Here is a 15,439-nt window from a genome sequence, read left to right as displayed (position 1 = left end):
TGGAACTGGAGACATGGAAGCAGCATGATTTATCACAGTCTCAAATGAACTATTGATTATTTTAGAAAAGACACTGGTAATGTACAGGTCTCTTATCCATGTCGCAAATCTTTGAATTATATAAGATTAACAACTGCCATCTCTTGGCAATGCTTATCAATATCAAATTAACAGAAAAATATTACTTAAAAGACAAGTTGCTTTTTTTTTCAATTTATAAATAACAAATATAATATTTCATCTTCATTTATGCTGCATACATCTTATAAAATACATTTATTATTATATATATATCATATCCTGTACTACTACATATTATTATTATATATTATATAATATCATACATACCCTCCTTTGACCTACCCGCAAGTGTTAAAAAGCCAGTTCCAATCCACATGTATGCTGTTAGGCTTTATCATGAATAATACAATCTAATATATTATTTCACTTCTTCAATACATCTCTGCCACTACAATATTCTACCCTTAATTCTAAAAAAATTCTGCTAGGAATTCAGGTCACTCTTGGTACTCACCCCAGTAGCCCACCACGCCCATTCCCAGGAAAAATATGATAAAAAGGATGCAGCATATTACATCTGTGCAGCCCCTGGAAAACAACAGCAATATTCAGGCATTGACAGAGATAAAACTTTAGGCTTTTTGCTAAAGACTATGTACAACTATTTATTTCAAATTATATTTATAAGTGATGAATTTATGTTTAATACGATGGTTAATTGAGCATCAACTTATTATTTTAGCTGGTTAATTGAATTACCTTTCTTTCCAAAAAAATTGACAAAATTATCAAAATTAAAACAGAAGACTGCTAAATATAAATATTTAACCCAAAACACATATTTGAACAAAGATGTTCAGGATTTATCTTTTCATTTCAAATATTTATATTCTACGTAAACAGGATGTATATATGGCCAATTTTAGTTGATCTTTCAAAACATTCCAGGAAGTTAAATCATTCAAAATCAATGTTAAATATACCCACCTGTTCTTGATAGGTCCATTGAAAGTAGGATCAAACTTGGCAGGTTCACCTGAAATTACACAATGTCATAATTTTATCATAAAAGTTGAAGCTTTTTATTTGCTACTTTTCTTTTTAAACGTTTTATATGCAGTAAAAGGCATATTTATACACTTGTTTCCTGGCAAGGCTTTTGTAAACATGTTGCATTTTTACGAAAAAAAAGTAATTGGTCACTAACAGATACATGTATGTCTAACTCCCCTCATTTTCTTACATCAAACCACCCTATGTCATTAATGTAATACAGAGAATAAGTTGCTCTTCATAAATCACTTCAAAAGAAGAAAAAAATATTTTATTTTATATTTGTCTTTAAGATTATATGCAGCATAAAGGGTATAGTGTAGATAATGAACATGTACTGGTACTTAATCACACTGCAGTGATGTTTTGTCAGCGATAAAAGCTTTTAGCTGATTACTATCAATGTTGAGTAGATGACATAGCACCTGCTAGCACTACATGACACCTCCACTCTGAGTGGTACACTTACAGCAATTTACTCAAGCTTTTCAATGGAAAAAAATTATGAAATTTTCAGATACATAATTTTATAATCACAAAAAAATTTTTCTATGCAGCTTGAGGTGCTTTTACTGATGGAAATACAGATAAGCCTGCTTTTGAATTTTGTTACTACCACTTAATAGAAAGTTTCTAATTTTAAGAAATTATGACTTAAAAAATAAAGTATCTAAATTCACAGTTTTCCCCCATTGAAAGATCAAGTGATTACCGTATTCCTACCACCAGGATATCACTACACAGATGACATTTTAGACATGCAGCCATTGTACTTCAACCACACATTCCTTACTGCATCACAGCACCTAATATGTCTACCTTTGTTGAATATATACTAGTCTCAGATTAAGTTTCAAAAATGGGATCACATTTGATGTTTTAAACACATCACATACTAGTACATGAATATGTGATAACTGATCACCTAATTTTTTCAAGAAGTTGGAACTTATCAACAGAGCACATGTATTAAACAATACATGATATACAGCATGCGTGCGTGCGTGCATGCGTGTGTGTGTGTGTGTGTGTGTGTGTGTGTGTGTGTGTACACTCACACCCATACATGCAGGGTGCTCAGGCCCGTAGCCAGGGGGGGGTTCGGGGGGTTCGAAAGAACCGCCCCTTTTGCTGGAAAAAGGTCCACTCTGGGTAAAATTTGATCTAGGTACATGAAGTTTTTATGGGAAAAGGTCCATTTTTTCAGAAAAAGAACCCCCCTTTTGAACTTGCTGGCTACGGGCCTGGTGCTTGTGTACTAGTACATACACATCTCGAAAAGATGACTAAGATATGTGTATGCGTGAGTTTGAAAAAGATTGCGCCATCAACCAGTAAAAGACACATTCATGTTTTACCCTATCAGGACAAAACAATTTTTACCCTTTATGACTTTACAGCCATGCTGAAAAATAAGCTGACCTTACTATAATATATCAGATATATATCATAAGGTAAATGGGGCCAACTCTAATCATCAGATTAAACCAATAAACCAGTGATTTTATCTGTTGAACGAGCCTATTATATATCTGGTTAAGTTTGTGAACCATTCAACATTCACCTGCTCAGGTACAACATTAATCTTTTGATTAAAAATAAGGGCCCTTTTATCATCTCCACAGACTGATTTATTGGATAATGAATTAATCTAATTTTTTCCTCTCATGTAGGCACACTTTTAAGGGTCAACATGAGCCTGAGATCTGAAGCTCAAAAAGGGTATCATAAACTTTTACATTTGTGCGGTTTACAAAATTTCATATTAATTGTGTTCAATTACATCAAATACAAACTTTACTTTAAGTAACTTCATGTTATTAAATCACATTATTGTCTTACAAACATTTGAAAAAAAAAGTCACTTTCTGGACTGAATGCAAGTATGACTGGAGGGGGGTGGGCAGTATTCATCATCAATATTTGTGTGTTCTTATCAGGGTGAGTGACAGTTAACTCCTAAATCATGTAGTCACTCAGGAGATCATGACAGGCCACATAATACAGTTCGTGACTCTTACTAAACTGTGTAATTATGCAGGTCAATAAAAACGTTGTAATAACATACCTGTCAAACAGGTGATTCAGCCCCAAGACTTAACCATGACGCACATGTAGGTCTGAGTCCCCTCATACAGAGAAGATTTAATGCTTATATCCTGTTTTAAAAATGGATTCAGTTTTACCTTTTTTCTTGGAAAAAGAGATGAATCAATCTTCTAATCAGGGCCACTTGTTTATTTCAGAAAAAGATTCAAATAATTGAATGAATGATTCCATAAAGTAGAACAGGTGGTATTTTTGTCCTTCAAATCGATTGAATTTTTTAGTACTGTTGAGCCCCTACTAGTATCCAAGCTAATAATAAAAAGCCGATGAGGAATTAAAATGAATTCCCAAAAATATTTACTGGTAAAAGAGCAAGCGCTATGACCTCATTTTAATGCCAAATAAGCAATTATCATACACTGTGAATTATCATACACTGGTTATCAAGTGTATGAAAATCATGCACAAAATTGTTCACTAATTGTTCAATAATGATATAACATGCAAAACCATATGTCTACAGTATACACATAGGTATATGATTAAATGGTCCCTAAATGGATGTTATGGTCACGCCCAATTCAATATAATTTACTAGTACTGACCACGATTGGGTATATTTGTCTAACATACAAAGATATATATATATATAGTTATGCCATATATGGGTCACAATATAGCTGCTGTGACAACTGATTGGCGTTACCATAATACGCTGCCGTATACTTCATTGATCCTATTCAAGTTCCAGCCTGCTGGTCTATTGTCACTCTAGTAGCCATTCTTAACCACATCTAGTATATATAGAATTACACTGTTCCTGCTTTCACATTCTTTTTTAAAATTCCTATTAAGCTTCAGTGTAAGTTCAATGACAGCCCTAGTGTTTCTTAATCATATGGCAACCTACTGGAATATGATTTCAAAATATTTACGTTTTATTTACGTTGAATTTTGCTTACTAATGCAACTGGGAAAAGTGCTTTTTGAATAAAACATGAGCACCTGATGTGCATCAAAAATACATGGAATTTTTTTCTCAATGCAATCACATGGCAAGAAATCACATAAATAAATAAAAGCATATGGACTAATTTCCATCCCACAATAATATTTACTTCAGTTTTCTGGAAACCTTTATCTCAATCTGTTTACTCATGCATGGCAGATTATAGCAATAAACAAATAACCTGACGGTTACTAATTGCTGAATATCATATATAAGGTAACTGTTTTAGTGATTCTGCCATCTACACCATGAACCCAGAACTTAGCTGACTATCCGGACACTGAAAATCAAAGGCTAAAGTCTTGGCCCCACCCCACATTATCTTTTATTTGTAAATACCCACATATTAACAAACACATGATCTATTCATCCCTTTATGTTGATTGTTCAGAAACTTTTGGTTCATGTTGGGCCAATGCTGAACAAGCCTGAAAATTTTCCTCTTTCACAACCATAATTGACATCAAACTGTGACAAGAGAAAGCTATATATGACTATACAGGTACCTATACACATATATAGAGCTATATATATATACAGGTACCTAATTAGGTTCTCCACATTTTTGGAGGAATTTTCCAGGACCAAGTTTGACACCCTCATATAATATTTACACTTTGTCACTAAATCCCAAATGCAAATGTTTTATGATGTAATCAAGACATTCAAAGCCGTAGTATTCCACTTTACCTAAACTGATACTGTGTTTCTGAAATTACTGCCATATCTTTATTTTTGACCCCTCTCTCTCTCTCTCTCTCTCTCTCTCTCTCTCTCTCACATACACACATACACATACACACACACACACACACACAAACATGCATGAATGTACGCATACTAGTACACACATTTGCATACATACCAGAATATTGCCAAGCTAATCAGGTGAAATATGACTGTTCAGGTATTTCTACATCAGGTACATAAAGTGTACTGTACAGGTATATCAAGGATATACAATGTTACTTTTGTAGACATCAGGTATACACAATATACAAGTTTATCACTTACTAGTATACACAATATTTAAAAAACTTAAAAGAAATAATATATATTCGACATAAAATTATTTTATGTGTGTGTGTGGGTGCCCAAGTACAGTACATGCTTGCTTGTTTGTGTCCCAGCGTAACTGTGTTTGAAAGAGAAAGAGGAAGTGAGAGATGCAATTTGGGGGCTTGGGTTTAAATCACTGCCAAAATAATGCATGAAACACTGCTCTTAACCTCATTCTGGCATTTTAATAAATATTAAAATATTCTTGAAAGTTACAATTAAAACAAGATAGTTGTCACAACAGTGAGACTGGGTACTTTCCCTACAAATATGGCACGATACCAACAGTTGTATCATGCCCTTCTGTTTTATACAAGAGATTTTCTACAACATGCAGCTCAGTTTGTTAAGAAATGGGTCTCAATCCAATATTATACCAACAGAAACCAGGGAACACTGAGTCATATCTCTTCATGCCAATGTCTTATCTGCAGAGCACACCTGAGCACAAAGATATGCCATGTGCCATGATCATCTGACATTGACTTCCCTGCCTCTATGATGATGTTAAGAGGTTTTTTTCCTCACACAAGGACTACTCTTTGCTTAATAACAAGTGATTTTTCAGATTTTCCTTCAGCTCCATTCATTGCTTTTTACAGCAATTAAAATATTTGACAAGAAATATGAAATTTTGAAAAACTACATGTACAAAACATCTACATCTGAGTTCAAAATAGACCATTATCCTATACTCATATCTACCTTCGTCTGTCAACAGAAATTTCAGTCTCATATATATTCAGAATACAGAAAGTTAGACATTAGCTTAGTAGTAAATATCATGGTATTTTAACTGCACCGTTGTAATTTGTTTTTGCAGACTTAAGCACATGATGTACAGTTTTTCTTAGCATAAATCAATATATTTTTTAAACTTTTGTACAATATCTTCTTAATTACTATAATCATCCTTTTTCTTAGCATAAATCACTATATTTTTTAAACTTTTGTACAATATCTTCTTAATTACTATAATCATCCAAGTCTTTATGAACATTTAGTCATTTGTCCACGTTAGCAAGCCAGTGTCCCTTAAAATATATTTTACATTATTTACTTCTTCAATTATTTTCCTACGTGACTCAAAATGAGGGCACTATTTTTTTTTAACAAGCTCAGCTCATTAATCTCTGATAATGTTCTCTTGATTTTAAGTAGTATAAATTATTTTTCTTGTCACGATGTGATAAACTGTGTGTGTTTGTCTCAAACATAAAGTGGGGCGTTCACACATTGCCAGTAGAGCAGTATATGATATCAGCAGCAGGTACCTGTACCTGTTCCAATTTACCTCAACTGACCTATTTATCACTGATAACACCCAGACAACTAGACAATTTGTTAATGGCTCTTGTATCTATGTTTCTCAAAAATTTTATTGCTGTATGGTATAATAATAATTATAAAGGTAAACTACCATAAAGTAATGTGAACTACTGTATGTGATGTGACAACTGTACTAGTATCTTTTTTAAATAATTATTTTTATAAACATTTGTAACGAAAAGTTACGTAAATTTATAATACTAAAAAATGGTAATTCTAAAGAAGAGACATAGGATATTACAACATTTTCTATAATACATTTTCAAAAACTGCATTAGAATTAAAATTTTGGATGTTTTTGGTAATATCATAAAATTACTTAAAAGTTGACACTTTTCCAGGAAATAAAAATCCTTGAAACTCTCACTGTTCTTAGTTTTGGCACTTCAAATATCCCAGCACTTTGTAGCTTGTAAAACTGTTCATTTTGTGTTGGTAAAATTAACAGGTGGTGGATTTTGTACCTTCACAAAAGCCCAATCACATTTGGGCTGTTAATTTTGTATTAATCATTTTTTGTGTTGACAGACAAACTGGAAAATACAAACTGGAAAACTTCCTTGAATAAATATGTAGTATTTTTAAAGTAATATTGCTTACCTAAGAGTGGAATTCTGTCCTCCTTTTGTATTTTCATTTCAAATTAGACACTAGCTGCTATGTTACTATTAGATTCTGATGCAGATATGCACTTGAATTATGAATAATGAAATGGGTTGCATTAAATATTTCATTAAATGTTGGTTGTGTTTCTGATCACATTGGATTACGCCTTGTGACTTCTCTTTACCTTCTGAATTGTACATAATCTAAAAATAAGACGCAATATATATATATATGTTTATTTCATATGATTTGATATAACATGTCTTTTTATCCAAATTTTACTATATTTATATTGAATTAGTGATAAGAATCTTTTAAATATCACATACAAAAAATATAAATTTATATCAGTTTCAGATTTTTTGCAAGGAATAATTAATCTAAATAGTTCTTGATTTTTTTTTTTACTTCATTTTATTTTTCCTTTAAATAAGTAAGTAAATTCACATTATACAAACACTCTGAGAAGTTCTGTCTGGAGAATGTTAAGTTTTTTTAAATATCTGGTCACTATCCTTATGAACAACAAGTTGCAGTATGGCATCAATAAATATCTACACGATCTTCCAGATTATAGCCAAGATAGTGCTGAAGACTTTATTTGGGGTTGATACCCTCTACCAGGGTGGCAGATTATATAGGGAAAAACGGAAAAATCCAGACACTGAGTGTCTATTAATCTAGAGACATATCTGTGAATATCCGTAAAAACCAATCTGTTGCCCTGGTAGAGTATGGGGTTGACATGCAAACAGCCTAGAGGGCTGTCTCTGCTTCTGTGTTTATCAGCATTAAAACCAAATCTATTCATCTATATTACAGCACTGATTGCAGCTGAGATAAGATATGTAGTAAGGCACATAAACTGACCAATAAATAACTGTCAGTTGCCTGGATACAGGATAAACATTGCTTATCTTAATCTTGGCCAAAATCAGGAAGTTGAAATGAAATTATGTGAATTATTCATTACAGTGTATGTACCATTTTAGATGTGGGTACGTAGATGAGGAATTCTGCTTTCGTTTTAAGCAGACATGTTGAACAGGTATATACAGGCCCAAAAAGCAGATGTCTATTTATTTTTCACTATGATAACAGTTGCATAATTTAATTGCTGATCTGTATCTGATCTTTAAAAATAACAACTATAACAGTCTCCTACGTACCAACAATTCAGAACTTTATGTATGTCTAGTTATAATCACATAACTTTTCACAAAGACCCCATTCCCTTAGATATTTAGATCGATCTATCCCCCTGGGGAGTCTCACTAGATTGGTGTCAGCTTAACCGGCTTAAATGTCTGTCCCGCCTACTTAAAGCTGTAAGGGGGTAATTAACTCTCGTGCGCACTCTGCTGACAGCAATTTAGCGTGAACCCCCAGGGAGTTAGGTTGATCCAGATGGATCGATCTAAATCTCTGGGAATGCAGTCAAACATAACAGTTGCATATAAATTTAATTGCTGACCTGTTTTCTACATGACCGTTAAAATGACATATATGAAAGCTGAAATATTCATATACATGGCTTTTTTAAAATCACGTTTGCAATAAATACTCTAGGTGATCAATAGCATTGCTATGAATAAGTTATGTAATACATGTCTATTCATCTTGTCAACAGTCAATAAATTCATTTAAGCAAAGCTGAAAAGACAATGTTTAGTAATCAGTCTAAGTAACACTGACACACGACTGGAAATAATGGGGGCAAATTTGTGTTTTATCATAGATCACTGTCAACTTTACAATGTTATGTATTTTTTCAGGTTTCCAAGCCGTATACAAAACCTCTCTTAGTGAATGTCTCTGACGAAGACGGACGAAAACGATATATCTAAGACAGCTATTACTTTTCTATTTTTAACTGTTATAATTCCACGCTAAATAGTTGTATTTAGTTCACCTGAGTTAAATCTTAATTCAAACATCAATTAGCAGTTACTTCAAGTGAGGCGTAATCGACAACCAACTTCAACTTGATTTCTCAATCGGATCACACCTGCTGCGAGGCAGGTCTTCAAAACTTACCGTATTTGTTCTTCTCTTCTGATTTTTCAGCTGCATTTTCGCTGTCATCCACTTTACTATCCTTCCCCATCTTATACTGTTAATTCTACGAGTTTATTTCCGCGAAAATGGCGCTTAAATCAAATATTAATGTCTACTGTATGTTATCAGCGCCGATCTGCACTTTAGTAATTACAAGTGACGTCACATGACGATATACACGCTTTGAAAAGGGAGGTACATGGCGGCGATGTTTTCAAAACGACCCCTTTCCAAGAAACGACTGGTTGATTAGTAAATTAGTAAAGAAGTTGGAAAAAGAAATTGCAGACTATCAGGTCTGTACCCAGCCATTTCAAAGGAGGGGTGTAATTTCCTGAAAAAGTTGACCTTTTCCCATGAAACCTCCGTGTACACAACTCATAAATTGCCCTAAGCAGACAACCTTCATCTGGGGTTCGCCCCCCCCCCCCTTTTCCGGCTACATACCTGTTTATTTTGGTAATTAAACAACAAAAGATCACAGGAGCTGAGGAAGGTTACTCCCCCCCCCTCCACACATACGCGATTTTTTTTAACCATGCCAGTTCTGAACAGTGAAAAGGGTGACTAAGGAGCCCTGCATGCCATCTTCTTTCAAGCAAATATAAGAAGTAGTAAAAATATTTAAGCAAATGTAAAAAGTAACTAAAACATTGAATTACACCAAGTATGTTATCCTTTTGTTATCCTTTCTCCTTGCAAAATTAAAGCTACAAAAAAAAAAAAAAAAAATGGACAACTCCACATAAATGTTTATAGCAAAAAATATATCATCACTTTATCTTAATTTTGATTAAGATAAAGTGATGATATATTTTAACAGATGATGTTAAAACATCATCTGTGAAGCAAGAAATGAAATGCAAGTTTCTTCAAAGTCCACTGTGGTTCAGTGTATATTGTGGATAAGTGTTCCTGCAGTGTACGCGGTAGTCCAATGATGGCCTGGGGCAGGTTAGTAAACATCAGGTTGATATCATGTCAACAAGATGCAAGGATACTGTCAAACATAACTGGGGGAGAGGAATGCGTGGGTTCCCTCCGAAAACTATTATAACATTGATTCTTCCCTCCGAATTAAATGCGTGTTTTTCTTTTCATTTTATACAAAAAAAGTTGAGGTATGAAAATGCTGAATGCATTTCAAACGTAGGTGTATCTATACATTACAAAAATGAAATTTGGGTCTCACTCTCATACGACACCCCCGTGTTGAAACTGACAGCATGGTGACGACAGCAACGCCCCCAGCCGACAATCTACGATTGGAAGTCTAAGAGCGGGCAATTGTGAACGTGTAATAACTTAACAGCACACAGAGCAGCATGATGGACATATTGCGTTGCACACCAGAGGAGAACAAAGGACGCGAAGTGAGCGCGAATTTCTTTGGGGAACCGCCTTTAAATCTCGTGTGATCCTACGCCAATGTATCGCAGTTGAGGATAGTTTCTTTACTAGCACAAAACACCGAATGTATCGTCTTTCTTCAATATAGTGTGTCTCCGTGAATTCGACTCTTCAATCCATGCGGACTCGTCGCTCTGGGAAATGTACATGTACAAATAACACTCAGCTCTTAGCCCGGATGTCAAATAACCGCCACAGGAAAATTCATCTTCAATAGACTGAAATCCAAGCTACTGGAGATGGGTAAGTGCCACCATGTCATTCTCTCTTTTCATTTCTCTCATATTCAACTTACGTCCATGTTTCTAGGTCGTTCTAAATTGCCCTTTGAGGCTAGAACCAAGAGTCATATGCCCTATTTAGGTCACGCTCGTCGTGTTTTGTTCTGTTTCTCTTCTGCGGCTGATGTACATTTTCTCTCAAGTGTAATTGAGTGTTGTTCCCTTTTTATGTACAGACACAGATGTGTCTGTACATATAGCCGTCACCTGCGTCCGTCGTCGCAGTGCACTTTCACCGATAACACGATAAGTAGAAATCCATTTTACTTTTTGGCTTGAAACTTACACAACTGATGAATATTCATAATACGCAGGTAAAGTTCGAAAATCGGCATGATCGCGCCATTTTTATGTAAGTTATGCTGTTTTTTTTCACTTTTTCAACATATATGCAACACCGAAAACACGATAAGTGGAAAACCGTATTATCTTTTGACTTGAAACTTACAGAACCGATGAATTTGCATAATACACAGGTCAAGTTTTAAAATCAGCATGATCACGCCATTTTCATAAAAGTTATGCTTCTTTTTCGCTTTTTTAGCATATATACAACACTGGTAACACATTTCAAGGTAAACCGATCAGCCTATTGTCTTGAAATCCACAATTGAATATTTTGCTTTACGTAAAACAGGTGTTGATAATGGAAATAAACACATTTCAGTACAGTTAGCTCTTGTTTACATTTTGGCATTTTCAAGACTTGAAGATGCGACTCTGAAATTCCATGGGCTTTGGCTAGTCACATTTTCTGAATATCCATGATACTTTTACTTTAATATTAAAATTTGATGGTGATTATGCTGTTAAGCATTATGTAATATTGCACCAAAATTGAAGAAAACCCTATTTTGGGCACTGCCTCCATAGTGACTATTAAAGGAAAAACATGTCACTTACTCTTCTCACACTTACAGGAAAGAAACACAGGACTAAAATACAGCTGTAGTTGGAAATTTTGTCTTATTGGTTAATTTTTCTGGAAGTTATGCAGTTATTTGTGAAAATTAAATTTTTTACATATTGGCATTTTCAAGGTGCGACTTTGAACTTCCACTGGCTTAAAGACCTTTGCCAGTCACATTATCTGAATATCCATGATACTTTTATTTTATTATTAAAATTTGCTAGTGATTATGCTGTTAAAGGACAACTCAGTGGGTTAGATTAATGTATAGAAGCAGGTTCTATGTAAAACTTTGATCAGATTTGTGTTTTGGGAGATTGTTTATTATTATATGAATAAGTCTGGGTCACAAAAGTCCTGTTAAGACAACAAGAATAAAGAATTAGAAAGCGAAAACTATTTATCATGATTTCGGAGCACAGCCAGAAGTACTTCCGGCTCAAGGTCACGACCTCGATTTTCCCACGCTTACGACCAATCACAGCAGGCTTCAGTCAGAATGAGATAGACGTCACGACTACACAGCGTAACTTGTCAGACATGTAAGTGCCGCCTGTCCATCTTTTCGGTACATGTACCGATCAAAAACAGAAAACGTAAAGCCCAAAACGCTCTTACACACGTAACCAACTTTGTATGAGCACAAATATTGTCATTTATTGTGAACAGGATAATATGATAATCAGACACACTTGAGACCTGTGAAGCGTATGTGAGTCCTAACTCAGCTTTAAGTGTCCTCCACCGCCCCACCTCCCTCCCAACATACACAGTCTGAGTGCTTCTTCGTCTGTCTCTAATTTTCTTTCGTATCTTTCGAACTGGAGTGGCTATTTTCTTTCGCCCCCTTTTGTCGCTCTCCTGTTCAGACTTGACGCGCGTCTGAGCCATGTTTGCTGTTTTGGCGCCAAATAGTAACATCAGGGTCTCAGCCGTAGTACTTCATTCATAGTAAACCGCGAGACTTAGCGAGAAATTGCGCGTTCTGAAGCCGTACTGTGAGGTGGTAGCTGAGTATTTAAGACGAGTCGTCTTTTATTATTTAATGGAACTTAAAAACGGTATTAGGTAGCTTCATTTTCTGGACGGTTTTGGATAGGATATACCTTGGTCATTATGGGGAAATTGGTGAGTTTTCCAGGAAAATTCATTTTCGTGCTATTTTAAGGGTTTAACGCGCTGAGACTGTCTTTAAGTATTATGTAATATTGCATCAGAACTGAGCATCCTTTTTTTTTGTGCATTATTATTTTCTGTTTTTTTCTTGAATTTTTGTGAACGTTTCATTTTTCTCATTCTAGCATTTTCAAAGTGTGAAGTTGAACTCTCATAGGCCTGAAGTCTTCTGCCTGTTAACTTGTAGTACTTAGTTTGTGATATATGGATAAGATGGGTGGTCAGTCTGTAATAGTCCCTTGGGTAATCATAAGTTAGGTTCAGAGCTATTAAGTCACTTGCCTAATTAAGTCTGAAGTGGCCATTAAATGAGCTAACATAAAACACACATGTTGAGATTTTATTATCTTCAAAGATAAGTGGGATGATTCATATCATGGTAATACAGCTAGATGGAATGGACGCTTTAGTGAAATATTTTTGTAATGTTTCCTTTTTTAATCTTTCATTTTTCAAACTGGCATTTTCAAGATGTCACTTTTCACTCCTATCCATCAGGAGCTCTGCACAAGTAACTTTTTCTGTATCTTTTAACTTATGAGAATGATTCTGAGGATTGACATACAGCTCATATTAGAAAATTTTTATTGAATTTATGCAATTTTTTTTTTTTTTTTGAAATTTTCCCCTTTTTCTCATTCTTGCATTTTAAAAATATGAACTTGAACTCTTATCAGCCTGAAGCCTTAGGGACAATTTCCAGACTCTATTGTGCTAACTATGAAACGATCTGTCTCCGGGGGGATTCTAGCTAAATTAAAATCAATGTAAGTGGCTTAGATGTCTGTCACGCCAGAATGCCAAGCCGCTTAAGCTGAAAGCAATTTAGTGAGAAACCCCTTGGAGGTGGATCAATCCTGTTAAATTGATCTAGGTATGGGAACCCAGTCTAATGCTTGTTACACATTTTACTTTCATCTTTATTAACCATTGAGCAGACTTAAAATTTGATGTTAGGTATGCAGTTAAAGGGATAATAACTCTTCGTTTTGGCCAAAAAATGAATTTTCCTGGAGTAAACAACAATTTTCCCATACTTACCAATGGTTAATGAATCCATTTTTACATTCAAAGTTAGTCCCTGTTTTTTTTTTTTCTAAAAAGTTTGGTTTTTTGTTAAAATCTCTTAATTTTAACAGAGTATAACAGAGTATAGCCATCAGTGGAGGTCACGTGATCTAAAGACAAACTCAGATAGCAGAATAATAGCTATAACTGCCATTTTTGTGGTAAAACAGAATATATTATATTTCTATGAGTTATTCACAATGTTTTTATTGTGAAATATAGATCTCCTTCGAAGAGTTATTATCCCTTTAAGCATAATGCATTATTGCATCAGAATTGACAGTATCCTATTTTGTGCATTTTTATTTTGTGCTTTTTGTCTGTACATTTGACTTGTTTGTATTGTCATGCATTTGTGATGTATTGTGTCAATAAAAAAAACTTAACTACACACCTGATCAACAATTTAAGGTAAATAAACTTTTTTTTTTTTTTGGGGGGGGGGGGGGGGGGAAGCGAGGGGGGAGGTAAATTGAAAAGAAAATCTTATCTCGTTTTTATTTATTTTTACAGGACATAGAGCATGATGAGCGCCTCCACTTGGACATCGATTGCACTCGCAGGATCAAAATTTAAGGTTAGTTTTTTTTTTTTTTTTTTGGGGGGGGGGAGGAGAAGTGAAAAAAAAAAATCAAATCTCATTTTTACTTCTTTTTACAGAACATAGAAGATGATGAGCGCCTCTACTTGGACATAGACTATAATCGGCGGATCAACGACTTACGGTTAGTAAACTTTTTTCTTTTAGGGGAGTGTAGGTAAATTTTAAAAAATCTAATCTTGTTTTAATTTCTTTTTACAGGACATATAAGATGATGAGGGCCTCCACTTGGACATCGTCTCCACACATGCAGGATCAACAAATTAAGGTTAGTAAACTTTTATTTTTAGGAGGAAGGTAAATTGAACAAAATCTGATCTTGTTTTTATTTCTTTTTACAGGATATACAAGATGATGAGGGCCTCCACTTGGACATCGTCTCCACACATGCATGATCAACAAATTAAGGTTAGTAAACTTTTATTTTTGAGAAGAAAGGTAAATTTAACTAAATCTCATCTCATTTTTATTTCTTTTTACAGGACAAAGGAGATGATGAGGGCCTCCACTTGGACATCGTCTCCACACATGCAGGATCAACAAATTAAGGTAAGTAAACTTTTATTTTAAGGGGGAACATAAATTGAACAAAATCTAATCTTGTTTTTATTTCTTTTTACAGGACATTGAAGATGATGAGAGCCCCCTCTTGGAAATAGACTACAATGGGCGGATCAACGACTTACGGTTAGTAAACTTTTTTCTTTTGGGCGAGTGTAAGTAAATTAAAAAAATCTAATCTTGTTTTTATTTCTTTTTTCAGGATATAGAAGATGATGAGTGCCCCCTCTTGGAGATAGACTACAATG

At 34.4% G+C, this 15,439-nt stretch overlaps 1 protein-coding gene and 1 long non-coding RNA gene across 11 annotated transcripts in view; one reads left to right on the top strand and one right to left on the bottom strand.

The window, feature by feature from the left end:
• Positions 1-9,365, bottom strand: part of LOC106160416 (choline transporter-like protein 2) — a 30,231-nt gene extending 20,866 nt beyond the window's left edge. For 3 of the 10 annotated variants that reach the window (XM_013537014.3, XM_013537012.3, XM_087008218.1), the window contains exons 1-3: positions 9,164-9,364; positions 1,009-1,057; positions 536-609 (exon numbers count right to left, since the gene is read on the bottom strand). In XM_013537014.3, coding sequence (XP_013392468.2) covers positions 536-609; positions 1,009-1,057; positions 9,164-9,233 — 193 coding nt within the window. In that variant the 5' untranslated portion in view covers positions 9,234-9,364. Of the gene's footprint in view, positions 1-535; positions 610-1,008; positions 1,058-3,142; positions 3,216-3,829; positions 4,001-7,120; positions 7,249-9,163 lie in introns of those variants that run through there. The other 7 variants (XM_013537015.3, XM_013537013.3, XM_087008216.1 and 4 more) reach the window with 5 other exon arrangements.
• Positions 9,366-9,934: 569 nt separating this feature from the next.
• On the top strand, positions 9,935-14,899 carry LOC147762966 (uncharacterized). Its single transcript, XR_015333410.1, has 3 exons — positions 9,935-10,837; positions 14,543-14,606; positions 14,690-14,899. It is a non-coding gene; the product is annotated as an uncharacterized LOC147762966 (long non-coding RNA).
• The last annotated feature ends 540 nt before the right edge of the window (positions 14,900-15,439 follow it).

The sequence above is a fragment of the Lingula anatina genome, chromosome 3, assembly GCF_051362555.1.
Source record: "Lingula anatina isolate TDL-2025a chromosome 3, LinAna3.0, whole genome shotgun sequence".
Classification (NCBI taxonomy): Eukaryota; Metazoa; Brachiopoda; class Lingulata; order Lingulida; family Lingulidae; genus Lingula; species Lingula anatina.
The sequence above is the reverse complement of the archived record's forward strand: the minus strand, read 5'-3'. Positions and strand labels throughout refer to the sequence as shown.